Genomic DNA, 27,993 nt, shown 5'->3' with positions numbered 1-27,993 from the left:
ACTGGAATCGAACCTGGCTCCCTGTGGCTGTGAGGTAGCAGCACTAACCCACTGAGCCACCGCACTGGCCGTGCTCGGCGATGCCGCTAGAGGACGGTGTCATGATTACACTGTGAGGCCGCCGCCGCCGCTGTTTGTGATGACCGTGTGAGAGCCGGTAGCTGGGTCACAGGCCACCCGCCCGCGGGGGCAGGGCGCCGCGGTGATGCCGGGCCGAGCCGGGGGCCCCTCGCCGGCCGCGGGAAAGAAGCAGGTTCGGTTCGCTCGGCCCCTGCAGCGCCTGCCGGAGGAGGATGAGGAGGAGGAGGATGAGGAGACGCTGTTCGAGAGCCGGCGGCGGCGGCGGCGGCGGGAGGAGGCCGGGGCCGGGGCTGAGCCTGGGTCTGGGGGCACGGTGATACGGGCAAGGGCCACACGGCGGGGGGGCCGCTGTGTCGACACCTTGCTGCTGTGCGGGGCCTTCCTGGGGCTGGTGAGTGCGGGCAGGGGGAGTGGGCCCTGAGGTCAAGGGTCGGAGGGGAAGGGTCCTGAGGTCAAGGGTCCATTGGGGTAGGGAGGGTCCTGTTGTCAAGGATTCTTGGGAGGAGGAGAGTCCTGAGGTTGAGGCTCTGGGATGGGGTCCTGAGGTCAAGGGTCTGCAGGTGGGGTGGAGCAATTTGGATACTGAGGTCACGAGTCCTGCATTCCTGAGGTCAAGGGTCCATGGGGGTGTCCTGAGGGCAAGGATCGGTGGGGGTGGGCGGGGTTTCTCTGGTCAAAGGCTGGGGCTGGGGCTGGGGCTGGGGCTGCGGGCGGGGGACCCTGACATCAAGGGTCTGCGAGTGGAGGTCCTGAGGTCAAGGGTCTGTGGGGAGGTCCTGAGGTCAGGAGTCTGCAGGGGGCAGGGTCCTGAGGTCAGGGGTCCATGGGGGATTGGGTTCCTGACATAAAGAGACCAGGGAGGGTGTGGTGGTACTGAGGTCAAAGGACAGGGTAAGATATGATGGGGGTCCTGAGCTCAGGGGATGAGGAAGGGGGCAGGTGTCCTGACGTCAGGAGGACTTGGATGGTGTGGGATGGTTCTGAGGATCAAAGGGGTGGGGTGTGGTCCTGGGTTTGGGGAATGGGGGTTCAGTGATCTGCAGTAAGGGGGTGGGGCAGCCAGGCCCCAGGAGGCAGATAGGGTTCCTGGGGATGGGGAAACCAGGAGGGTGGAGGTAGGGACAGGGAGGGGGAGTTTGTTGTTTGTGGGCATCCTTAGAGAGATTGGGCTGTGCAGTTTGCTGATTGCCAGGATGTTCGGTGTGGTGTTGGTAAAGGTCAAGGACTTCTCTCATCAACAACTTACATAAAAACTAGGAACAGATGTAGGCCGTCTGGCCCTTCGAGCCTGTTCTGCCGTTCAATAAGATCATGGCTGATCTTTTCATGGACTCAGATACACTTACCCGCCCTCTCACCATAACCCTTCATTCCTTTACAGTTCAAAAAATTATCTATCTTAGCTTTAAAAGCATTTTCTGAGGAAGATTCAGCTATTAAATTGAGCAGAGAATTCCACAGATTCACAACCCTCTGGGTGAAGAAGTTCCTTCTCAATTCAGTCCTAAATCTGCTCCCTCTAATTTTGAGACTTTGCCCTCCTGTCCTAGTTTCATCCGCCAGTGGACACATCCTCACTATGTGTATCTTATCTATTCCCTTCATAATTTTATATATTTCTGTTAGATCCCCTCTCAATCTTCTGAATTCCACTGAATATAATCCTAGTCTACTCAGTCTCTCCTCATAAGGCAACTCTAAACTCCGAAATCAACCTAGTGAACCTCCTCTGCACCCCTCTCCAGTGCCAGTACATCCTTTCTCAAGTAAGGAAACCAAAATTGCGCGCAATACTCCAGGTGTAGCCTCACCAGCACCCTGTACAGCTGCAACATAACCTCCTTGCCTTTAACCTCAATCCCTTTAGCAGTGAAGGACAGTATTCCATTTGCCTTCATAATTACCTGTTGCATCTGCAGACCAACCTTCTATGAGTTATGCATAAGGACACCCAGGTCCCTCTGCATAGTAACATGCTGCAATTCAAGTAATAGTCATTTTTCTTGTTTTTCATAACAAAATGGATGACTTCATATTTATTAATATTGTACTTCATCTACCAGACCTGTGCCCACTCACATACACTATCGATGTCCCTCTGCAAAGTTTCCCAGTCCTCTGCACACTTTGCTGTACCACTCTCCTTAGTGTCATCCACAAACTTTGACACACTACACATGGTCTCCAACTCCAAATCATCTATATAAATTGTGAATAATTGCAGTCCCAACAGTGATCCCTGAGGCACACCACTAGTCATTGATCGCCAACCAGAAAAACACTCATTTATCCCCACTCTTGCATCCTGTTGGTTAATCAATCTTCTACCATGCTAGTACATTACCCATAACGCCTTGCAACTTTATCTTATGAAGCAGCCTTTTGTGCAGCATCTTGTCGAATGCCTTTTGGAGATCTAGATATACCATATCTACTGGGTCCCTATTGTTCATCGTGCTCATGCTGTCTTTATAGAATTCCAATAGATTAGTTAAACATGACCTGCTCTTCATGAACCCATGCTGCGTCTGTGGGACAATTTCTATCCAGATGCCTTGCTATTTCTTCCTTGACAATAGACTCAAGCATTATTCCCACTATAGAAGTTAAGCTAACTCGTCTGTAATTCCCCATCTTTTGTCTACCTCCTTTTTTAAACAGTGGCGTCACATTTGCATTATTGTCCACAATTCATTCATTGAGACAAACATGTATTCAATCCACAGATATGTTGTGGAGTTATTCAGGTTAAATCATGTTTAACTAATCTCCTTTTGGTGGGATAATGGAAAGTAGATTAGGACAAGGCTGTTTCTGTGTTGGACATGGTATTCCAAATTGTGTTCAATATTGTGCCACATAATAGACTGGTGAGCAAAGTTAGAACTTGGGGACTGAAAGTGTAAGGTGAAAATGTATTCAAAATTGACTGGCAGGAAACACACAGAAACAGTGGTTAATCACAGAATTGTTAAATGTACGGTAACCAGTGGTAGAGTTGCCACTGCATCAGCTCTCCAAATGTCGTATCATTCTCTTGCCTTTTCTTATAAGCCTGCATATTGTTCCATTTCAAAGGGCCATATCATTCATTTTTAAATATCTCAACCTTCCTCCTCCATACTTCTTGACAGTGCAGTACAGACCAACCACTTGTTCTGAGGAAACGTTTTTCCTCATTCTTCCTGCTAATTACTCTAAATCTGTGCTTTCTTGTGATTGATTGATACTGTCACAAGTAGGAACAGTTTCTCCCGCTGACACTGCCCAGATCTCTCATAGAGTCATACAACACAGAAGCAGATCCTTCGGTCCAACCAGGCCATGCTGAACATAATCTCAAACTAAACTCGTCCTACCTGCCTGCTCGTGGCCCTTATCCCTCCAAACCTTTCCTATTCATGTCTCTATCCAAATGTCTTTTAAATGTTGTAATTGTACCTGCATCCACCACGTCCTCAGGAAGTTCATTTCACACGCGAACTACCTGCTGTATCAAAATATTTGCCCCATATGTCTTTTTTAAATCTCTCCTCTCACCTTAAAAATGTGCCCCCAGTCTTGAAATCCCCCATCCTAGGGAAAAGACAGCTACCAGTAACTCTATCTATAATTCTCATTATTTTATAAACTTGTATAAGGTCGCCTCTCAGTCTCCTACGCTCCAGTGAAAAAAAGTCTCAGCCTATCCAGCCTTTCTTTATAACTGAAACCTTCCACACCTGGCAACATCCTGGTAAATCTCTTCTAAATCCTCTCCAGATCTCCTCTCCGTTTCCTTCTAGAAATACACTTCCAGCTTCTCCAATCTAGCTTCCTAACAAAAGGTCCTGGAACCAATAGAGTAATACAGCATTGAACCAGAACCATTGGTCCATGCCGACCATAATCCAAAATAAACCAGTCCCACCCGCCTGCACTTGGCCCCTGTCCATCCAAATATTTTTTATTCATGTACGTATTTTTTTTAGCTATTGTAACTGTACCCTGCACCCAGCACTTTCCCTGGAAGTTCATTCCACAATTGGGAACCACTCTCTGTGTTAAAAAAGTTGTTCCCCATTGTCATTTTAAATTCTTTTCACTCTCAACTTAAAAATATGCCCCTTAGTCTTGAACTCTCTCACCTGAGGGAAAAGACACTTACCATTCACCTTATCCATATCTCTGCTGATTTTATAAAACTCGGTATTACAGCCCAGAAATGCTGATGGACGGGTTGTGGTTTCAGCTGGCTAGATTGGATTCGCTTTTTGGGAATCATTGGTTGAATTTTTGACCATTGTCCAGCTTGAATTTTTTGAAAATTTTTCAAAACACTGTCTATAGCAGAACAATGTTGCATTTACAAAGAACAAGCTGTTTGGATAGCGAGGATTTCACCAGTTTCCTCATTTCTCCACTCCCCACCTCGCCCCAGTTCCAACCCTCCAGCTCAGCACCTCCCTCATGACCTGTCCTACCTGTCAATCTTCCTTCCAACCTATCTACTCCACCCTCCCCTCTGACCTATCACCTTTACCCCCACCTCCATCCACCTATTGCATTCTCAGCTACTTTCCCCCCAGCCCCTCCCATTTATCTCTCCACCCCGAGGCTCCCAGCCTCATTCCTGATGAAGGGATTTTGCCCGAAACATCGATTTTCCTGCTCTTCGGATGCTGCCTGACCTGCTGTGCTTTTCCAGCACTACACTCTCGACTCTAATTTCCAGCCTGCTTGGGTAGAGACATCAAGTTTACTGCGTTTTCAGAGAGAGGGCACATGACCCAGTTTGTGTACTAAAAACAAAATTAGATGTGAACACACACTCTCAGACAGGGAACGTTGCCTCTCTTGCTCTTTTCTTTGCCATCCTTGTTAACAACGTGAGAAGAGGATTCTTAAAGGAGAATTCAAAATCTGCACCACTCTCTCCAGAAAAGCATTGTCAACCAGCCGTACCTGTCTCTAGTAAAGCATTGTCAACCAGCCGTACCTGTCTCTGGTAAAACATTGTCAACCCGCTGTACCTGTCTCTAGTAAAACATTGTCAACCTGCCGTACCTGTCTCTGTAAAGCATTGTCAACCCGCCGTACCTGTCTCTGGTAAAACATTGTCAACCCGCCGTACCTGTCTCTGTAAAGCATTGTCAACCAGCCGTACCTGTCTCTGGTAAAGCATTGTCAACCAGCCGTACCTGTCTCTAGTAAAACATTGTCAACCCGCCGTACCTGTCTCTGTAAAGCATTGTCAACCAGCCGTACCTGTCTCTGGTAAAACATTGTCAACCAGCCGTACCTGTCTCCAGTAAAACATTGTCAACCTGCCGTACCTGTCTCTGGTAAAACATTGTCAACCCGCTGTAACCGATTCCAGGAGTCACCTCATTGGCGTCCCATTGCTAACATTTACTCTCTTTACCCATTAACCCACAGTTCACCCAGTCTCCTTTGTTAGTACCTTCTAAATCCACCACCTTTACTAGCTAGAAGGAAAAGGTCAGAGGCTGGAAGGAACACTGTCACCTGCAAGTACCTTTCCAATCCCCAGAGCATCTTGACGTGAACAATATCATGTATATCATCACTTCTGAAATGTCAAAATTCTGCACCTCCCTTACTAACAGGGCAGTGGTGTCTCAGCAGCCCAAAGGTGGCAGCAGTTCACCACCACCCTCTCCCAGGGTGATTAGTTACGGATAATAACGTTCACATCACATGGAGTCATTGAGATGCCCAGCACAGAAACAGACCCTTCGGTCCAACTCGTCCATGCCACCCAGATATTCTAACCATCCAGGACAATCGTGGTTTTGGTGACAGACTAACATTTGGACAGTCAGTGAATACGTTGTTTATCTGAATCTATCTGTGATTATGATGTTTATCTGAATCTATCTGTTACATGGCCGAAGCACTTTAAAAGATAGCAATCTGCAGAGTTTTTCTATTTTTCCCAGACTTGCAGGTTGTGTGTCTGTGTTATTTTACAAGAAAGGTAGGTGTATCTATTTGTACATTTTAAGTCTTCAGTTACACAATTTTAATAACCCTCGCAGCTATGCTTAAACAAGTTTGTTTTCATAAACTAGTTCTTTATCTGTCACTTGGTTGACCTGTTTCTGACCCTGAGCTTTACAGAAATAAAACATTCAGTATAACCTTCCTTTTTAAATCCAAGCTTTGTTGTAACTGGCAGAGGAATGGAACAAGGAGAGGAATAGGTTTGTTCATCCTGACTCTGCTGTTGGCCTTGGATTCTTGCTGAGAAAAAGGCTTGAACATTTCTTGCTTGTTGTATTCACTGACCCACGGCACTTTCATTGATGTTTTCTGCTGATCTGCTTGTCCCTTCAGCTTACTTTACTTTGAAAACAGGCCAGTTGTCCATCTCCTGCACCCTTGTCTCAAGCCTGAGCCCCTTGGTGAGATTAGGCACTTACCAAGCACTCTGGTAGTCAGCAGATTGCAGTTTTATGTTGTATTCCTGTACATTGGGGGCGGTAAGGTAGCTCAGTGGTTAATATTGCTGCCTCACGGCGCTAGGAACCCAAGTTCGATTCCAGCCTTTGGGAAACTGCCTCCTTGGAGTTTGCACGTTCTCCCTGTGTCTGCGTGGGTTTCCTTTGGGTGCTCCAGTTTCCTCCCACAGTCCCAGGATGTGCAGATTAGGTGAATTGGCTGTGCGAAATTGCCCATAGTGTTCAGGGATGTCTATGTCAGGTGCATTAGTCAGGGGTAAATTATAGGGTAGGGGAATGGGTCTAGGTGGGTTACTCTTTGGAGGGTCAGTGTGGATTTGTTGGGCCGAAGGCCTGATTTCACACTGTAGGGATTCTGGTCTCTGAGCGTGGGTTTTGAATAGTCCTTCTGCTGGAATCTTGAATGGCTGTTTATTATATGGTTCCCAGAGTGACTTTATTAGCCAAAAAGCACTCATTGAAACATAGTGGGCTATGGTGGTAGAAAGGAAAAGAGGATGGCATAATCTTAGACAAGGGATTATACATTTAAGACAAATGAGGAGGAATTTCTATTCGGAGGGTCATGAATCTGTGGAATGCTTTACCACTGAGGGCTGTTGTGGCTGGGTCATTAAGTATATACAAGGCTGTGATAGACCAGTTTTTAGTCAGTACGGCAATCGAGGGTAATGGGGAAAAGGCAGATCAACCATAATCTTATTGAATGGCAGGGAACTCTTGATGGGCTGAATGGCCTTTTTCTGCTCTTGCGCCTCATGGTTTTATGGTCCTGCATAAGAGGCACAAAGACATACGTATGAGAAGGAGTTTGGTCTAGTTTGCTGTCACTGCTGAGTTAATCTCTGCTGGGGTATCAGCTGGCTGATTTGAAGATGACTTTAGTGTTGATGTGAGGCTAGTGTTACTGAGCTTGATTTCACCTGTTAATTTCACTCAGTTTTCCATCTCATCGTTTCCAAAGTTGCTTTTTAGTTAATTTGAAATGATGACTGATTTGGCTGATTTTACCAGCAATCTCTCGCAGTACTTATCCTTATAATTTCTACACTAACTAATTGTGTATTTATCATGTTGTAGCATTGCTAGTGCAGTGCCAACTGTGTGAGGGAGAGAGACTTTCTGGTATGTTCCCTAACACTTCTTGCTTCAGTCCTGACCATCCAGGAGCTGTAGTTGTGGCCAAGCAAGGGAAATAACAGCTATACTGCTGCCAAGTCTGTGTTGTGTATTGAGTGGTGAATGTGTACATAATGCCAACAGAGATTAATGTCATATATTGCTTGCGTTGCCTTTCAAACTTGCTCTCTTTTTCTCTTCAGAGTCTCCTTGAATATTGTACCTTGTACGGAGAAGATAAGGTCTAGGATTTGCATTATTTATGGTGGTTGGACTGTAGAGGGTAACACAAAGCTTTTAGAAAGCTCTGGAATTAAGTAGGTGTTGAGATCTCGAGCACGGAGCTCATTGAGTCTGCACTGGTCAAAAATAACCACCTAAATATTCTCACTGCATTTTCCAGCACTGAATGCCTGGGTATTGCAAGTGTACATCTAAATGCTGCTTAGATGTTGTGAGGGTTTTTGCCTCTACAGGCAGAGAGTTTCAGATTCTCACCACCCTCTGAGTGAAAATGTTTTTCCTCTCACCTCCTTGAAACCCCCTCCCCCCATGTCAGGATATTGATCATGGGAGGATTCAGTGATGATGATGATGCTGTTGAGTGTCAAGGGTCAGGGGTTAGATTCTTTCTTGCTGGAGATGGCTATTGTCTGCTACTTGGGGAAGGTTAGTATTTCAGTGATGGGGTAGCGCAGTGACTTTATTTGAATTGCCTTGAGATGGTGGGGGGGAGCCGTCCTGCAGGACCATGGTCAGGACAGGTCCTTGTAAGTCTGGCAACACTTGTTAATTCTGCTGCATCCCTCAATAACAGCAGAAAGTCAGCACCTGAAGTGCTTTAACCTGAAAAGCCAAGGGCCAGCCAATTTTCTAAAGCCAGATACAATGGCCTGAATGATCACCTTTTGTTTCTGTAACTTTTCTACACTCCAAAACAAGTGTAATCTATTGGAGCGAAGTGCGGAGAACTTAAGAAGCATGTGCTCTATTGACAACAGTTCCCATTCTGCTGAGTGAAAAGCTTGCTTTCCAACGTAGGGTTTAATCTGATTAACTCTGATAATCATCATTTGGAGAAATTCCAAAATTGTGATCCTGACCTGAATAGAAGCAGTTTTCCTGGGGAAGTGGCAGTGGCAATGTTGGTGTTCTGTGTGCTGCAGCGTCTAGCACAACAGAGAGTCTTCTTTAGTGTAAAGGGCAAGCCATCTTTCCTCAGTGAGAGGCAGCATTTAGGTAAGTCTGCACATTCGGCTTCTGATGGTGGGTGTACTTAATGATCAGTGTTAATTCCTACCAACTTAGCTCGGTGATAGTATACTCCATCCAAAAGATTGTGTTCAAGCACCAATTCAGACTTCGAACTGATCTTCTGTGTTGCTGCTCTAGTGCGGTACTGAAGGAGTGCCACTTTTTCAGTGCAGATGTGTGGCACTATCTAAAATGGAGGGGCGATGGAGTTTCCACCGTCTGTCACTCCTTAACTAGCAACATAGCTGCTGTGCTTGTCAGAATAACAACAGTAACTGCATTTCAAAGGGAAATTGTCTGTTAAGCAACTTGGGAGGATTTTGGGAAGTGAAAGGTACTATGTAATTATATAACTTGCTTTGAAATATTAATAACCTCAATTATTATATGTTTGAATCTGCCAGAATTGTTTAGTTGATCAAATCTAATTTGTTTTGATTATGAATGCTTCAGATTGGTTTTTGCCTTAAACATGAATTTATTCTAGGCTGATTTAATTTGTGCAGTCTCGAAAGTCTGCTGATTGCAATCCACTTACCAGATGCACCAAGAACCACAGTTGGTGCAGACTAGATGATCACCCCTTAGAAAGGGACCATTTAGCCCACTGTTCTTTTGCCAACTCTGAGAGAGTTGTTCAGTCTAGACACACATCTCACCATCCTCCCATAGCCATGCAAATGTATTCCCTTCAAAAATATATTCCCCTATGATTTGAAAAGTTCTTGTGGACGCTGCTTCTACTGCCCCAATCAGATAGTGTCTTTCGAAATGTAACAGCCCTCATTCTTTTGACAATTATTATAAGCTCAAAAACCTCTCTTAGCCCTTTCTCTGTGCCATAAGGAGAACAATTCCAGCTTCTATTCCTCCCTGTAAATGGTATCAATTATAGTGGACAACCCTTGGTCCCCTCCCCGTGATCTTATTATCCTTTCTAAAGTATGATACTTTAAATAAAGGCGAATGTTTCACTGATGTCAGTTTTCTAGCTGATGCTAAACAATCCCTCCATTTCCTCTTAAATTATGTTGAAAGAAATGAAAGTTGGACCTGCTGTGGTGACTTCCTTGATGATATGGCGCATTGAAGGCCTCACTCCTGGGGGCTGTGCTGACTAAGCCTGTTTGCTGGTAAGACTGAGGTCCCCCTTTTGGGGCTCTATTGGCAAGTCAGGGAAAACTGGCTGGCATCCCTGCTTCTGATCTGGATCCAAAAAGTGGAATTTTCTTTTCTGGGCACCTCAGGAACTTGGCAAACAGCTCATTGGTACTTAGCCTCTTGGCACTAGCAGGCCCTGTCGACGATAACAAGATCCTTGTGAAGTGGAAGATCAGAGATCCAGGAACAATCTGCTTAATGCTGCTGCTTGAAATCCATTTAAATTGTGTTATCTGTCACTTACACTGTTTAGTGATTCTTGTTTTATTTTCTCTCAGGGGATGAGCATTGCTATTTTGGGACCTACGTTTCAAGAACTCGCAACTAATGTCGACAAAAATATAAGTGAAATCTCCTACATCTTTGTGGGCCGATCGCTGGGCTATGTGGGAGGCTCACTGATTGGTGGGATACTGTTTGACTGCACAAATCCCCACTTGTTAATTGGTAAGTTCAACCTATCCAGCTGTGGATTAAACAGAGAGTGATGTGAAGTGACTACAGTCTGAACTCAAAAGGAGTGTAGTACATCCTCACTTAATGTTGTGGTGGTGTTTCTAAAATGGGCTAAAAACGAAACACTGATTCACATACAAGTGTATGTTGAAAACAGAATTAGTTTCTGTAGGGCTTTCCTTCTTAGAACATTACATCCTTTAGACTGACTTATTCATGTACAAAGGTATTAACTTTTCAATTGAAGTCAGTTTAAAAGTGTGAAAGGAAACTGTAACTTTCTTGCAGTGCCCCTAGCCACTGACTGTGCTTACTAACCTCCCATTCCTGATTGTTGGAATCCTTTCCCTCCTGAGCCTCTGGCTTATGGCCTTGATAGAAAGAGAAAGGGGAGCCAACTCAATTACACCATGACCCACCACCCTTCCAGGAATGCCCCCACATCTGGCCAAGGGGAGCACTTCTGCTGGTTTGAGTGAATCTGCGGAGTTGGCCGCAGCCAGTAGGAGAGATGCAGAGCTTCCTGCTGATCGCTGTCAGTGAGATACTGTCAGGCAGTGACTTCAATGTCAGGCTGCACTGTCAGGGGAGAGGCTGCCAGTCAAAGCAGTGGGATTGAGGGGAAGCTGCGAGCCTGGTGTGTTGGGTATGGGAGAGGCTTCTGCCTGCAGTGTTAGCAGGGGGAAAGCTGCTCAGGAATAGAGTGTTAACGGGGGGAAAGCTGCTCAGAAATGGAGTGTTAACGGGGGAAAGCTGCTCAGGAATGGAGTGTTAACGGGGGAAAGCTGCTCAGGAATGGAGTGTTAACGGGGGAAAAGCAGCTCAGGAATAGAGTGTTAATGGGGGGAAAGCAGCTCAGGAATAGAGTGTTAATGGGGGGAAAGTTGCTCAGGAATAGAGTGTTAATGGGGGGAAAGCTGCTCAGGAATGGAGTGTTAACGGGGGGAAAGCAGCTCAGGAATAGAGTGTTAACGGGGGGAAAGCAGCTCAGGAATGGAGTGTTAATGGGGGGGAAAGCTGCTCAGGAATGGAGTGTTAATGGGGGGAAAGCTGCTCAGGAATAGAGTGTTAATGGGGGTAAAGCTGCTCAGGAATGGAGTGTTAACGGGGGAAAGCAGCACAGGATTGGAGTGTTAACGGGGGAAAGTTGCTCAGGAATGGAGTGTTAACGGGGGAAAGTTGCTCAGGAATGGAGTGTTAACGGGGGAAAGTTGCTCAGGAATGGAGTGTTAACGGGGGGAAAGCTGCTCAGGAATGGAGTGTTAACGGGGGAAAGTTGCTCAGGAATGGAGTGTTAGGGGGGGAAAGCTGCTCAGGAATAGAGTGTTAATGGGGGGAAAGCTGTTCAGGAATGGAGTGTTAACGGGGGAAAGCTGCTCAGGAATGGAGTGTTAACGGGGGGAAAGCTGTTCAGGAATGGAGTGTTAACGGGGGAAAGCTGCTCAGGAATGGAGTGTTAACGGGGGGAAAGCTGCTCAGGAATGGAGTGTTAACGGGGGGAAAGCTGCTCAGGAATGGAGTGTTAACGGGGGGAAAGCTGCTCAGGAATGACTCCAATCATGGGGGGAATGATGTTATAATTAATCCTCACATGTGCAATGGGAGAGCACCTTTGGACAAGGATTTACTGTATGATTCATAATTCAGTGGCCTAGTAGTCGAGTCACTGGACTAATAATCCAGAGGGTTACGTTAATGCTCAGGGGACAGGCTGAAATCCCAGGACCGGAGCTAGGGGAATTTAAATGAATCAATCTGGAATTGTGAGCTAGGCTAGGGAATGGTGATATTGAGACTACATCGATGGTTCTAAAATCCCGCCTTGTTCCCTTATGTCGTTAGAGAAGGAGACTTCCTGTTTGTGCTCAGTCTGGCCTATATGGGACTCCTGACCCACATCAATAAAACCATAACAGCATAACCATATGAGCAGTCCATTCAGCCCCTCTAGCCTGCTCCACCATTCAGTAGGATCATGGCTGATTCGACATTCTCATGTCCACCTTTCTGCCTTTTCCCTACAACCCTTGATTCCCCGACTGATCAATAATCTATCTGTCTCAGCCTTAAATACACACAAGAAATCTACCCCTGGAGCTCTCTGTGGCAAGGAGTTCCAAAAAATCTCACTCCTCTGAGAGAAGAAATTCCTTTGCGTCTTGAATTGGTGCTTCTGTCGTCTGAGTCGATGCCCTGTGGTCCTACACTCTACCATGAGGGGAATCATCCTCTCAGCATTTACCCTGTCAGGCCTCTGAAGGGTCAGTGTAGTTGAGCCTGAGCTGGCCAGGAAGCTGTTCAGTTCAAGGTCAGTTTGGGAAGGGGAGCAAATGCTGGCCTTGTGCAGAAATCACCATAAGCTTATTTCAAAGCTTAATGGTGTGTAGAAATGGAGAAGTCTTGTTAAAACCAAACAAGGCACTTGTCACATCACAGCGGGTCAGGCAGCATCCGATGAGCAGGAGAATTGTCATTTCAGCCTTAAGCCCTTCATCAGGAATTTGATTCTTCTGCTCCTCGGATGCTGCCTGACCTGCTGTGCTTTTCCAGCAACACACTCTTGACTCTGACCTCCAGCATCTGCAGTCCTCACTGTCACGAGTCACATCACACCAAGAATACTGTAAACAGTTTTGGGTTCCTTTCCCGAGGAATGATTTACTGGCACTGGAAGCAGTTTGTGAGCTTGGAGAAGATGGGTAGCTCAGGTTGTGGATCAGGTTGTCTGTTTGCTCACTGAGTTGGTGGGTTTGTTTTCAGATATTTTGTCACCGTGCTAGGTAACGTCACCAGTGAGGCAGCCCAGAGAAGGGTGGTAAATTGATTCTGGGTCTGGAGTGAATTCCTTAGGAGGAGAGTTTGACAAGGTTGGGCCTGTACGCTTTGGAATTCAGTAGGATGGGAGGTGACTCCATTATTGAAACTGAAGAGATTTGACAGGGACAGGGTAGATGTGCAGAGGCTGTTTCTCCTTGTGGGAGAGTCTAGGATCAGAGGGCATCATTTCAGAGTTAGGCATCACCCATTTAACACTAAGTCGAGGGGGAATTTCTTCTGAGGGTAGTCAATCTTGGAATTCTTTACCACAGAGGCCATTTGAGGCTAGGTCATTAAGTATATTCAAGGCTGAGATCGCAGGGGAATCCAAGGGTTCAGGGGAAAAGCAGGAAAGTCAATTTGAGGATTGTCAGATCAGTTACTATGGCAATGTTTGGTTAACTTGAGGTAAGAGTGCTCCTGCATTCACTGTTAATTTGCATGCCATTTAAATTAGGATAATGTGGGTGGCACGGTGGCTCAGTGGTTAGCACTGTTGCCTCACAGCACCAGGGACTCGGGTTTGATTCCTACCTCTGGCGACTGTCTGCATGGAGTTTGCACATTCTCCCCACGTCTGTATGGGTTTCTTCCAAGTACTCCAGTTTCTTCCCATAATCTAAAGATGTGCAGGTGAAATTGCTAAATTGCCCCTAGTGTTCAGGGATGTGTTGGTTAGGTGCATTAGTCTGGGGTAAATGCGGGGGAATGGGCCTGGGTGAGTTATTCTTCGGAGGGTTGGTGTGGACTTGTTGGGCTGAAGGGCCTGTTTCCACACTGTAGGGATTCTATATTAAAAGCAGTTTAACCTTTAATCCGACATTGACATACAGTACATGCAAATGCATGGTAAAATAGGGCGGGATCAGCACCGCTTCACAAACGGGAGAGGAGAGGAGAGGAAAGGAGGGGAGGGTCACACCTGACAAATCTGTTAGAATGCTTTGCAGAAATAGCAAGCAAGTTGACAAAGGAGAGCAATTGGACATGATCTATTCGGATTTCCAGAAGGTCTTTGACAAGGTGCTGCACAGGAGGCAGCTAAGTAAGATAAGAGCCCCATAGTATTAGGCACAAAGTACTGGCATGGATAGAAGATTGGCTGACTGGCAGGAGGCAGAGAGTATGGACAAAAGGATCTTTTTCCAGAAGCCAGCTGGTCACAAGGGTCAACTATTCATGTTGTACATTAACAATCTGAAAGAACAGGGGGCATTGTTGCTAACTTCTTGCCACAGAGAGCTGTGGAGGCCAAGTGTATTTAAGACAGAGTTAGGTTCTTGATTAGTGAATATTCAAAGGTTATGAAGAAAAGGGAGGATGATGAGTTTGAGAAACATATCAGCCATGATTGAATAATGGAGTAGATTCGATGGGGTTAATGGCCTAATTCAGCTCCTTTATCTTATGGTCTTATAATCAGCATCCATTCCTAGTAGCAGTCAGTTACAAAATCCCACTCATATTCTCTCTGGGAATTATTTGAACAAATTCAAAAAGAAGTTTAATCAGCCCATTTAGGTATGTGATGACACAGATCTGGGGCAGGTAGAACTTGAAACCAGGATCATCCGGCTCAGAGGGAGGAGCACTACCACTGTGCCACAAAGTCCATGTTAGGCAGTTCGACAAATACTTACTCCGTGTATAGGTTTAAAAGAAAAATCGCAAGGCTATGGAGAAAGACGGTGAATGGGATTAGTTGAACGATTCTTTCAAAGTCCTGTCATGTGCACACTGGGCCGAATGGCCTCTGTTTTTGGTGTCTGATTCTAAATGGCTGACTTCTGCCCACGTGAGCTGTCTGCACCTTGATACAATGCAATTAGCTTAATGATGGGATTCTCCATGTGACTGCTAATAGGAGAGGCAGTTTCTAGGTTAGCTTTCCAGTTTCAAAACTCATTGTTATAGTGTGAACATGCCCACTATTACTTGCAGGGACTACACGTTGGTTTGTATAGACCAAGAAAACCAGGGTTACCACCTTAGAAATATGACGTCCTGTCCAACTCTTTGATGCTGTTGAAGCTGAGCACTGAGTCATCGCTGCAGGGTTCTCTGTCCATCTAACTCTTCCCTGCCAATTGCCAACTGCTCCCTCTCCCCAACCCCCACCCAGGATAATTTAAAAAATCTGGCAGTGATTTTTGATGTTGCCTCACACGTCGTCTTCAATTTTTTTCTTTGCGTATGAATAACATTTTTGAGACTTTTGTACTTTGTGACTTTATGGCCAAAATCTTTTGAACTTTCTTTGAGTAATTAATATTGGTGAGCAGATTTGGCCTGGCAGAGAAGTTACATTGGGGTTGGATAATGTGGCGAGGATTTCTGATCCTATTAAGGCAATTATTTTTGCTACTTTTATACTAGCTCTGAGCTGGCTGGACATGATTAAATGCTGTTGTTTCTTGGCCCGCATTCAGCCTGCTAAATCCTACTGTTGATGTTAACTCCTTCAGCTAAAGCCTTGGTTTACCGTTGAGTTGGTACCTGAATAAGGCACTGCACATTCACATGCTTGTCTTTTCCAGTTATTGTTGGCAAATGTAAATTGAGTTGTTTGATTGACATAGGAAAGCAGCTCTTTTGACATACAGATCCCACCTTTATATCTTTAGAAATACCGTCATATGGTTTGTATGAATTTTGGTAAAATAATTGACATTGTTTTCTTTAGGAATTTCGATGCTGATGACTTCACTGGGAATGTACACTATTCCATGGTGTACAAAGGCTGTCATGCTGACGGGATTGATGTCCCTCATTGGAATTTCAATGGGCTTCCTGGATACCGGTAAGTACATCTTCCTGGATACCAGTAGGTATATCTTTGAGACAACAGCTATCCCTTCTTTAGCAACCTCATGTATTCCTGAAAAAAATGTGTACTAAGCAAAAGTGACTTCATAAGATATGCAGATACCCATATCAGTATGCAGTTACATAATAAACTACACGATTATGTACCTGTAAATGTTACATTAAAGGCCTTGAGACCAAAGATCATCGAGTAACTATTCCTAACTTAGTAGATTAAGAGTTTACTAGTCTTTCTACTAGACTCCCACTCACTGTGTCCTAACTCCTGATCGACGTTTCATGCTGAGATAACATACCAAAGCACAGCAGAGGCTGGAGATCTGAAAAACATCTGTTTATCGATGCTGCCCTGTCCCTCCCTCACCCCACACACTCCCCGTCCCCTACCCCTACCCCTCACCGCTGCCCTGTCCCTCCCTCACCCCACACACACCCCGTCCCCTACCCCTCACCGCTGCCCTGTCCCTCCCTCACCCCACACACTCCCCGTCCCCTACCCCTACCCCTCACCGCTGCCCTGTCCCTCCCTCACCCCACACACTCCCCGTCCCCTACCCCTCACCGCTGCCCTGTCCCTCCATCACCCCACACACTCCCAGTCCCCTACCCCTCACCGCTGCCCTGTCCCTCCCTCACCCCACACACTCCCCGTCCCCTACCCCTCACCGCTGCCCTGTCCCTCCCTCACCCCACACACTCCCCGTCCCCTACCCCTCACCGCTGCCCTGTCCCTCCCTCACCCCACACACTCCCCGTCCCCTACCCCTCACCGCTGCCCTCTCCCTCACCCTCAGCCTCCCACCATCCCCCATTCCCCCCCCCACACACTGCCCGTCCCCTACCCTACCCCTCACCGCTGCCCCTTCCCTCACCCCCCCCACCGCCCATTCCCTCACCCCCCCACCGCTGCCCGTCCCCTACCCCTCACCGCTGCCCCTTCCCTCACCCCCCCCACCGCTGCCCCTTCCCTCACCCCGCCCACCGCTGCCCCTTCCCTCACCCCGCCCACACACTGACCGTCCCCTACTCCTCACCCCCGCCCCTTCCCTCACCCCCACCCACACTGCCCATCCCCTACCCCTCACCGCTGCCCCTTCCCTCACACCCCCCCACACACACTGCCCGTCCCCTACCCCACCCCTCACCGCTGCCCCTTCCCTCAACCCCCACACACACTGCCCGTCCCCTACCCCACCCCTCACCGCTGCCCCTTCCCTCAACCCCCACACACACTCCCCGTCCCCTAACCCTCACCGCTGCCCTCTCCCCGTCCCCTACCCCTCACCGCTGCCCTGTCCCTCCCTCACCCCACACACTCCCTGTCCCCTACCCCTCACCGCTGCCCTGTCCCTCCCTCACCCCACACACTCCCTGTCCCCTACCCCTCACCGCTGCCCTGTCCCTCCCTCACCCCACACACTCCCTGTCCCCTACCCCTCACCGCTGCCCTGTCCCTCCCTCACCCCACACACTCCCTGTCCCCTACCCCTCACCGCTGCCCTGTCCCTCCCTCACCCCACACACTCCCTGTCCCCTACCTCTCACCGCTGCCCTGTCCCTCACACCCCCCTGTCCCTCACCCCCCCACACACACTCCCCGTCCCCTACCCCTCACCACTGCCCTCTCCCTCACCCCCCCCACACACACTGCCCGTCCCCTACCCCTCACCGCAGCTCCTTCCCTCAAACCCCCAAACACACTGCCCGTCCCCTACCCCTCACCGCTGCCCCTTCCCTCGCCTCTACCCTGTCCCTCCCACCCCCCCACCCCACCCCACCCCTACCCATCACCCTCACCGCTACCCCTCACCCTCACCGCTACCCCTCACCCTCACCGCTACCCTGTCCCTCACCCTCCCACTCCCACCCCTACCCCTCACCGCTACCCTGTCCCTCACCCTCCCACCGCCCCACACCCCCCTCACACACACACTGCCCATCCCCTACCCCTCACCGCTGCCCCTTCCCTCAACGTCCCCCCACACACACTGCCCGTCCCCTACTCCTCACCGCTGCCCCTTCCCTCAAACCCCCCTCCCCCACACTCCCCGTCCCCTACCCCTCACCGCTGCCCTCTCCCTCACCCTCAGCCTCCCACCATCCCCCATTCCCCCCCCCCACACACTGCCCGTCCCCTACCCTACCCCTCACCGCTGCCCCTTCCCTCACCCCCCCCACCGCTGCCCGTCCCCTACCCCTCACCGCTGCCCCTTCCCTCACCCCCCCCACCGCTGTCCCTTCCTTCACCCCCCCCACACACTGACCGTCCCCTACTCCTCAACCCCGCCCCTTCCCTCACCCCCACCCACACACACTGCCCATCCCCTACCCCTCGATGCTGCCCCTTCCCTCACCCCCCCCACACACACTGCCCGTCCCCTACCCCACCCCTCACCGCTGCCCCTTCCCTCACCCCCCCACACTGCCCGTCCCCTACCCCTCACCGCTGCCCCTTCCCTCACCCCCCACACACACTGCCCGTCCCCTACCCCTCACCCCTCACCGCTGCCCCTTCCCTCACCGCCCCCTCACCGCTGCCCCTTCCCTCCCCCCTCACCGCTGCCCCTTCCCTCACCCCCTCACCGCTGCCCCTTCCCTCACCCCCTCACCGCTGCCCCTTCCCTCACCCCCACCCCCACCACACACACTGCCCATCCCCTACCCCTCACCGCTGCCCCTTCTCTCAACCCCCACACACACTGCCCGTCCCCTACCCCTCACCGCTGCCCCTTCCCTCAACCCCCCACATACACTGACCGTCCCCTACCCCTCACCGCTGCCCCTTCCCTCACCCCCCCCACACACACTGCCCGTCCCCTACCCCTCACCGCTGCTCCTTCCCTCACCCCCCCCACACACACTGCCCGTCCCCTTCCCCTCACCGCACCGCTGCCCCTTCCCCTCACCGCTGCCCCTTCCCTCAACCCCCCACATACACTGCCCGTCCCCTACCCCTCACCGCTGCCACTTCCCTCACCCCCCCCACACCCCTCACCCCCCCACACACACTCTCTGTCCCCTACCCCTCACTGCTGCCCTCTCCCTCACCCCCCCACACACATTCCCCGTCCCCTACCCCTACCCCTCACACTCACCCCCTCCCTCACCCCCCCCCACACATTCCCCGTCCCCTACCCCTACCCCTACCCCTCACACTCACTCCCTCCCTCACCCCCCCACACACATTCCCCGTCCCCTACCCCTCACTCACCCCCTCCCTCACCCCCCCACACACACTGACCGTCCCCTTCCCTCACCCCCCCCACACACACTGCCCCTTCCCTCACCCCCCCCCACACACACACTGCCCCTTCCCTCACCCCCCCCACACACACCGCCCCTTCCCTCACCCCCCCCACACACACTGCCCCTTCCCTCACCCCCGCCCCTTCCCTCACCCCCCCCCACACACACTGCCCGTCCCCTACCCCCCCCACACACACTGCCCGTCCCCTAACCCCCCCACACACACTGCCCCTTCCCTCACCCCCCCACACACACTGCCCGTCCCCTAACCCCCCCACACACACTGCCCGTCCCCTACCCCTCACCACTGCCCCTTCCCTCACCCCCCCCACACACACTGCCCGTCCCCTAACCCCCCCACACACACTGCCCGTCCCCTACCCCTCACCACTGCCCCTTCCCTCACCCCCCCCACACACACTGCCCATCCCCTACCACTGCCCCTTCCCCTCCGCACTGCCCCTTCCCTCACCCCCCCCACACACAATGCCCGTCCCCTACCCCTACCCCTACCCCTTACCACTGCCCCTTCCCTCACCCCCCCCCACACACACTGCCCGTCCCTCACACACACACTGCCCGTCCCCCACACACACACTGCCCGTCCCCCACACAAACACACTGCCCGTCCCCCACACAAACACACTGCCCGTCCCCCCCACACACACACTGCCCGTCCCCCCCACACACACACTGCCCGTCCCCCCCACACACACACACACACACTGCCCGTCCCCCACACACACACACACTGCCCGTCCCCCACACACACACACACACTGCCCGTCCCCCACACACACACACACACACTGCCCGTCTCCCACACACACACACACTGCCCGTCCCCCACACACACACACACACTGCCCGTCCCCTAACCCCCCCACACACACTGCCCGTCCCCTAACCCCCCCACACACACTGCCCGTCCCCTACCCCTCACCACTGCCCCTTCCCTCACCCCCCCCACACACACTGCCCATCCCCTACCCCTACCCCTTCCCCTCCCCACTGCCCCTTCCCCTCCCCACTGCCCCTTCCCTCACCCCCCCCACACACAATGCCCGTCCCCTACCCCATACCACTGCCCCTTCCCTCACCCCCCCCACACACACTGCCCGCCCCCCACACAAACACACTGCCCGTCCCCCACACAAACACACTGCCCGTCCCCCCCACACACACACTGCCCGTCCCCCCCACACACACACACACTGCCCGTCCCCCACACACACACACACACACACTGCCCGTCCCCCACACACACACACACAGCCCGTCCCCCACACACACACACACACACACTGCCCGTCCCCCACACACACTCACACACACACACTGCCTGTCCCCCCCACACACACACACACACACTGCCCGTCCCCCACACACACACACTGCCCGTCCCCCACACACACTCACACACACACTGCCCGTCCCCCACACACACACACACACACTGCCCGTCCCCAACTCCTCACCGCGACCCCTACTCCTCACCCCTCCCCCTACTCCTCACCCCTCCCCCTACTCCTCACCCCTCCCCCTAACCCCTCCCCCTACTCACCCCTCCCCCTACTCCTCACCCCTCCCCCTACTCCTCACCCCTCCCCCTACTCCTCACCCCTCCCCCTACTCCTCACCCCTCCCCCTACTCCTCACCCCTCCCCCTACTCCTCACCCCTCCCCTACTCCTCACCCCTCCCCTACTCCTCACCCCTCCCCCTACTCCTCACCCCTCCCCCTACTCCTAACCCCTCCCCCTACTCCTAACCCCTCCCCCTACTCCTAACCCCTCCCCCTACTCCTACTCCTCACCCCTCCCCCTACTCCTCACCCCTCCCCCTACTCCTACTCCTCACCCCTCCCCCTACTCCTCACCCCTCCCCCTACTCCTCACCCCTCCCCCTACTCCTCACCCCTCCCCCTACTCCTCACCCCTCCCCCTACTCCTCACCCCTCCCCTACTCCTCACCCCTCCCCTACTCCTCACCCCTCCCCTACTCCTCACCCCTCCCCTACTCCTCACCCCTCCCCTACTCCTCACCCCTCCCCTACTCCTCACCCCTCCCCCTACTCCTCACCCCTCCCCCTACTCCTCACCCCTCCCCCTACTCCTCACCCCTCCCCCTACTCCTCACCCCTCCCCTTACTCCTACTCCTCACCCCTCCCCTACTCCTACTCCTCACCCCTCCCCCTACTCCTACTCCTACTCCTCACCCCCCCTCACCCCCCCACACACACACCCTCTGTCCCCTACCCCTCACCGCTACTCCCTCCCTCACACCCCACACACTCCCCGTCCCCTACCCATACCCCTCACTGCTGCCCCTTCCCTCACACCCCACACACTCCCCGTCCCCTACCCCTCACTGCTGCCCCCTCCCTCACATCCCACACACTCCCCGTCCCCTACCCCTCACTGCTGCCCCCTCCCTCACACCCCACACACTCCCCGTCCCCTACCCCTCACTGCTGCCCCCTCCCTCACACCCCACACACTCCCCGTCCCCTACCCCTCACTGCTGCTCCCTCCCTCACACCCCACACACTCCCCCTACCCTACCCCTAGCTGCTGCCCCCTCCCTCACACCCCACACACTCTCCGTCCCCTACCCCTCACTGCTATCCCCTCCCTCATCCCCCCCACACTCCCCCTCCCTCACCTCCCACCCACACTCCCCCTCCCTCACCTCCCACCCGGCTCTCTCTCTCTCTCTCTCTAGTTAAACATTCACCACCTCATTCCTTGTCAATCCTGCCTCCTGACTCTCTCTAGCTAAACACTCTCTCTCCAAGGTCTGCTGCTACATCTGGGGAATTGTCTCCAATTTATTGTATTACTTAGAGTACAAATCTTTTGTTGTGACTTGGTTTTAAGTGAATCTTTCTCAACTTCTGTATTGTATTTAATTTCTCAACTTTGATGTCCTTGCTTTCTAAAATTTATGAAAAACATTCAGGTCTTACATTTGTTCCCTGGTCCCAGTTGTTTAGTTTTATTTCCTAAATGTTGTTGACTGTCCTGGAGTTTGTTCTTCCCATTTCAATATAGTGTATGTTTCAGGAATAGAACTGTCAGCACACTGCTGATTAAAGGTCAGTGAAAGCTCTGTCAACATTTCCAGCATGTATTGTATTAATACAGCATTCAGCAAACATAGAACAGGAAGAGGATATAAGAAACAAAGGGCTAATTATTTAATTTTTAAAATATTCTCTCATAAGTTGGGAGTCGCTGCCTGGGCCAGCGGGTGTTGCCTGTCCCTAGTTGCCCTTGAGAAGGTGATGGGGAGCTGCCTTCCTAAACCACTGCGGTCCATGTGGCACCTTTTACCTTTGAGGGATGTTGCAAAATGTTTCATAACCAAAGTATTTTTCAAGCCTAGTTGTTGTAGTTGTGGGCAAATCCAGCAGCCAATTTGTACACAGCAAAAATCCCCATAACAGAACAAAGTAAACAGCAAATCACTTGCGGTGATGTTGGTTGAGGGATTCAGTGGTTGTCCAGGACAGCCGAGTCAACGCCCCCATTCCTCTTCAGATAGCACGATGAAATCACAGTATTTCCTCAGTACAGAACTGACATATTAACCTAGATTATGTATTGAAGGCTTTGTGGTGAGGATTAAATGCACAATATTCTGATTCAGAAACAAGAGTGCTACCACAAGACCATATTGACACAGGCACAGCAAGGTCAGTTGTGGTTCCTTCAGTAATGCTGTCATTCCTGAGGCACAATGTTCAGGGTTCAATTCTCACTCCCAGGCTTGTGAGAAACAGTTAAAGGCGGACAGTCCTGGGTGGTATCTCTGTCCTCAGATAAAAAGATCCCACACTACTGTTTTGAAAACAAGTAGGGGAGTTATCTGTGGTGTTCAGGACAGTATTTATCCCTCCCATCAACATTTCAGATTACCTGCTGATTATCCTATGTTTGTCTGTAGGAGCTTGCTGGGTGTATAATATTGGCTGTTGCATTTCATATATTATAGTACAGGCAGCACTTCAAAACCTCATCAATTGGAGCAGAAGGCTGTTTCTCCATTTAGTGAGATGATACTTTTACTTCAACCCATTTTCCTGTACTGTCCCTTCATCGTCTGTAAGGTATTCGATGTTCAATGGTGCTACATAAATGCAAGACTTTTATTTTAAAAAAAGATCTTCAGTCGATGATTTATTTCACTGAGGGCAGTCCCTTGGATTAGGAAACTTTTCTGTTCTGATGTTTCTAATTACTGAGAAGCCGATGGGTGAGACCCACACCAGATCGGCTGGAGAGTGCCTGAAGTGGTCACTCCGTGTGGAGTTACTGACCAGACTCCCCTGCCTTTATTAAACTGTCTTTCAGTAGAAAAGACATTTCCTGGAAACTCCAAAACAGAGGTCCAGTCTGTAATTATGTTTAGACATTTAAGATTGTATGTTTTCTCCCCCAATTGTTTTGATTCCAGCAGTTTTTTTGACATTGAGCTGAACAGTAAAACCTACCTGGTTCACCAAATCCTCACCAGGTCTGGCCTACATTCGCCTCCAGACCCACAGCAATGTGGTTAACTCTCAACGGCCCTCTTGAGCAATAAATGCTGCTGTAGCCAGCCACACCCACATCCACATTCTTGTGAATGAATTTAAAACAAAACGAGATTTTGCTAAGAACTCACTCATTGCACCTTCCAATTGTTTTCTTAACTCTCAGTTTTGGATCGGAAATTTTCTTCGACAATTTCAAAACATGTTCTTTCCAGAACTAGACTGCATCTACTTTAATACTTACAGCTTTGGTGCTAATGACACTGGGTAAGTCCAGGCTGTAGGGGTAATAACTGATGCAAAATGACTGCATAAAATATCCATCGTTTCTAGGGAGGTAACTTAAATGCTACCGGAATCCTTTAACCACTCTCGGATTCATAAAGTAATTGAAAACACCTTTACAACCACCACTATCTTTTCCACTGACAATCTGGCGAGCAAGAGTAACTTTTGCTGTGTCTGAGCTCGATACAATCCCTACTCTTGTGACAGTTGCCTTCCTTTAATCTGTTAAAGTATTTCTGCTTATGTTTTAGATTTCCCTAATCTAATGAAGTCTTACCATTCTGAAACTGGTGCTTCAAGTAACTGCTTTAAGTTGCAACCCTGACGTGACACATTTTGAGATACTGTTTATGTATGTTACCCCATCGTACTGAAAATCCCGATCAAGCTCCAATCGTGTGATAGCTTGTGTTAATAAAGACTGTCCTGCTGCCCCAGTGAATGGCTCATCTTCCATGATCATTCAATCAATGAGGATTGTGTGTAAGCCTAAAGTGACAATATTTCAGTTTTCCAGCATGAATTATTGCTTATACTCAAAAAACAGCAATGTCTCATTGGTGGCTCCTTCTAACTCTTATCACATGAGAACACCATGAACTGTAAGCTCTCCAAGTTAAATGGCATCCTGACTTGGAACTTCAGCATCACCGATTCAAAATCCTGGAGCCCCCGCCGCCGCCCCGCCAGTATTGTAGGGGACATACAGTACAGGAGCTGTAATAGTTTCTAAAATGCAAGCCATTACCACCTTCTAACAGGCAATTGGAAATGAGCACGAACAGTGAGTCTGGTCAGTGAGGCTCTTGTAACTATTGTTTTAGACACTATCCCACTTTACTCTGTACAGATGCTAACAAACCTACTTTGTATGTCCAACATATTGCTTTTCTAAGTTCTAGCTGGTGTAAATAATTTTCCAAATAGGGGAGAGCTCACCTTGGACAGAGTTTGAAATAACTTGTTTTTTTTCCTTGTTTGTTTGTAGGTGGAAATTTGCTCATTTTGCTTGTGTGGGGCACGGAGGTCGGACCCTATATGCAGGCACTGCACTTTAGTTTTGCTTTAGGTGCATTTGTGGCTCCTATCTTGGCAAAACCACTATTGGGCACCTTACAAAAGACCATTGACGACAGCGGGAACAGCCTTTTGAATAATACCAAGAATAGCACTCAGAGTAAATTCGTGGGTTTTATGGATGTACTGAAAACAACTGTTTCAGCCTTCACTCCTTTTATCTGGACATACATTGTTATCGGAAGTTTTGTGCTTTTAATTTCTGTGTCATTCTTCGGTATCTATTTAAGGAGCAGTCCAAATCGAAACAGGGCTGCTGTTTCCTCCCAGGACCCTCCGTTTGCAAGATACCACACTGTTATTTTGTTCTTCCTGTTCTTCTTCTTCTTCTGGTATGTGGGAGCTGAGGTGGCTTATGGATCGTACATCTTCACCTACGCAAAAGACTTTGTTCACTTTGATGACAACCGGGCCGCAGGCTTAAACTCCTTATTCTGGGGGACATTTGCCGCAGGGCGAGGACTTGCAATATTCTTAGCTGCGTGCCTTTACCCTGGAACTCTGATACTGCTCAGTCTAATAGGCTGCATCATCTCATCCATAATATTGATAATGCATTACACAAGTCCAATTTTTCTGTGGGTGGGCACTGGTCTCTATGGAGTCTCAATGGCAGCCACCTTTCCCAGTGGTGTATCCTGGGTCAAGCAGTACACAAACACCACTGGGAAGTCGGCTGCTCTGTTTGTTTTTGGAGCTGCACTTGGTGAAATGGTGGTTCCAGCATTGGTTGGATTCCTTCAAGGCCTCGATACCATCAGGCAATATCCTGTATTGATGCTGACTGCTCTGGGCACCTCTGCAATGACAGCTATCTTGTTCCCTGTGATGTACAAACTAGCTTCATCTTCGAGCAGTATCCAACCAGAGAACGATGACCAGAAAGCTCTGTTAGGGTCAGGGCTTGATGAAGATGAAAACAATGATGACCCTCCAGAAGACTGGAACGATGCAGATTTTGAAGTGATTGAAATGAGCGATGTAAAGAATGACACAGACCGGATTTCAACAAGGGATGTTTCAGCAAAGAGCACTGACCTCGTCTCTCCAGAACACAGCTCTTTCCCTTCACTTTCTAGCCACATGTATCTTGGTGGCTCTCCAAGGAAGAAACTGTTTAAATTGGAGAGAGAAAAGAATGTCTGAATACTCCAAACCAAGCAGATAGGTTTAAAAATCTGTCAGAAGACAAGTTAAAGGATAAATTTAAGATGCCTTTATACTTCCATTTAAAACACCTGATTCTTATGTGACTGCTTGTAATTATATGATTATCATTGGGGTAAATTAGCATTGGTTGGAATAAATTAATGTTGATTTTGATGTCTGGAAAGAGCTTTAAACATTTGCATGACAATTTGTAAATCTCTTGTAGAGGGACTGGGAATTTCTGGTAAATACTGCAGCTGAAATCTTGTTTACAAACTTAAGTCGATGTGGGGAACGAGTTCTGATTGTGTTTCTCTATTTAATTATTTGTCAGGTTTTAACCATAATCTCCATTTGGTGTGACAAGAACTTATAGTCACTGGATTGCAGAACCATCCTTAGTAAGAGTGTTGTGTGGCCTCACTACTGCAGAACGCAACCTTTATATTGTCCAGTTGTATTCGTGTACATTTTAGGGGAAAAACAGTTGGATGTAAAATGTGTAATTTAGTGTGTAATTTTATTCACTTGCAGAAACAACTACCTTATTCAAAAATCAAAAGCAGTACAAATAGTAAGAAAATACATGGGTTCAATGGACATGTTCTGTATGATATAATCCCAAGATTTTTTGACAGTTACTATTTTCGCCAATTTTTGTAACAATTAATGTGTTTCAGAAGAGATTCACAGTTTTGTTTGTTGTGTGTATTTGTGATCTCTCAAAACTGCTGAAAATATGTTCTTCTTGCCAATAGAAACATGTTGCATTTTTCCATTTAAATGGTAGCTATATTTGTAATCTGTTCTCTCATATTTGGCAAGATCAGTCACCCATAACAATGCTGACTGTCGAAGGATGCTCATTTTTAGTCAATAATTAAATATCATCAATACAAAGTGCTGTCCTGCAACCTTGATCCTTTTTCAGGGACTTCAGGAGGCTGTAATTCAGGTAACAATGCAGCACTTGATGGGAAATCTTGTTTCTGGCTATGCTAACAACATTCAAATGATCAAAAAACTGAAAAGCTGAGAATATTGGAATAAAAGCTAGTTTTTCTTGAGGAGGATGGAGGAACAGGGGTTTAAGGATGAAATTTCACGTGGATTCCAGTAGTTGAATTCAGAAATTAGCCTCTTGGCCATTTAGGAAAGGAATTTCAGGATGAAAATTTAGCATGATTCAGGGTAGTAAATATTGGGATCAAGGTGGGTGATGGATTTAGGGAGAGAAACTGAGAAGTGTCAAACCAGCAGTGACAAATTTATGGGGGATGTAAATCTGAGGCTGAAGGCAGAGCAGCAATCTAGGCAAAGTTATTTTCTGATCATCTTTTGTTTAGCAATGTCAGCCAATGGGATAGTTTCATACAATTTGCAATCCTCAGTGAAGCATGACAATGCCTTGTTACAACATTGAAACACAGTTTGGGTTGATTAAATGTTCCTATTATGATTAAAATCGGTCAGTGTCATCTAAGTTGGTGCAATAATTTAAATGGCGTAACCATCGTG

At 49.1% G+C, this 27,993-nt stretch overlaps 1 protein-coding gene across 1 annotated transcript; it reads left to right on the top strand.

Moving 5' to 3' along the window:
* Nucleotides 1–79: 79 nt before the first annotated feature.
* On the top strand, nucleotides 80–27,940 carry mfsd4b (major facilitator superfamily domain containing 4B). The gene is made up of 4 exons (XM_072551829.1): nucleotides 80–472; nucleotides 10,358–10,526; nucleotides 16,036–16,152; nucleotides 25,238–27,940. The coding sequence occupies exons 1-4, from the start codon at nucleotides 206–208 to the stop codon at nucleotides 26,470–26,472; spliced, it is 1,788 nt and encodes a 595-aa protein (XP_072407930.1). The 5' UTR covers nucleotides 80–205; the 3' UTR covers nucleotides 26,473–27,940.
* Nucleotides 27,941–27,993: the final 53 nt, after the last annotated feature.

This window comes from Chiloscyllium punctatum, chromosome 3 (assembly GCF_047496795.1).
Source record: "Chiloscyllium punctatum isolate Juve2018m chromosome 3, sChiPun1.3, whole genome shotgun sequence".
Taxonomy (NCBI): Eukaryota; Metazoa; Chordata; class Chondrichthyes; order Orectolobiformes; family Hemiscylliidae; genus Chiloscyllium; species Chiloscyllium punctatum.
The sequence above is the reverse complement of the archived record's forward strand: the minus strand, read 5'-3'. Positions and strand labels throughout refer to the sequence as shown.

Bases quoted from the DNA above. Each gene is read 5' to 3' on its own strand.
- mfsd4b (XM_072551829.1), top strand. From the start codon at position 206: ATGCCGGGCCGAGCCGGGGGCCCCTCGCCGGCCGCGGGAAAGAAGCAG. The intron at 473-10,357 runs GTGAGTGCGGGC...ATTTTCTCTCAG, and splicing joins GCGGGGCCTTCCTGGGGCTG to GGGATGAGCATTGCTATTTT. The intron at 10,527-16,035 runs GTAAGTTCAACC...TGTTTTCTTTAG, and splicing joins AAATCCCCACTTGTTAATTG to GAATTTCGATGCTGATGACT.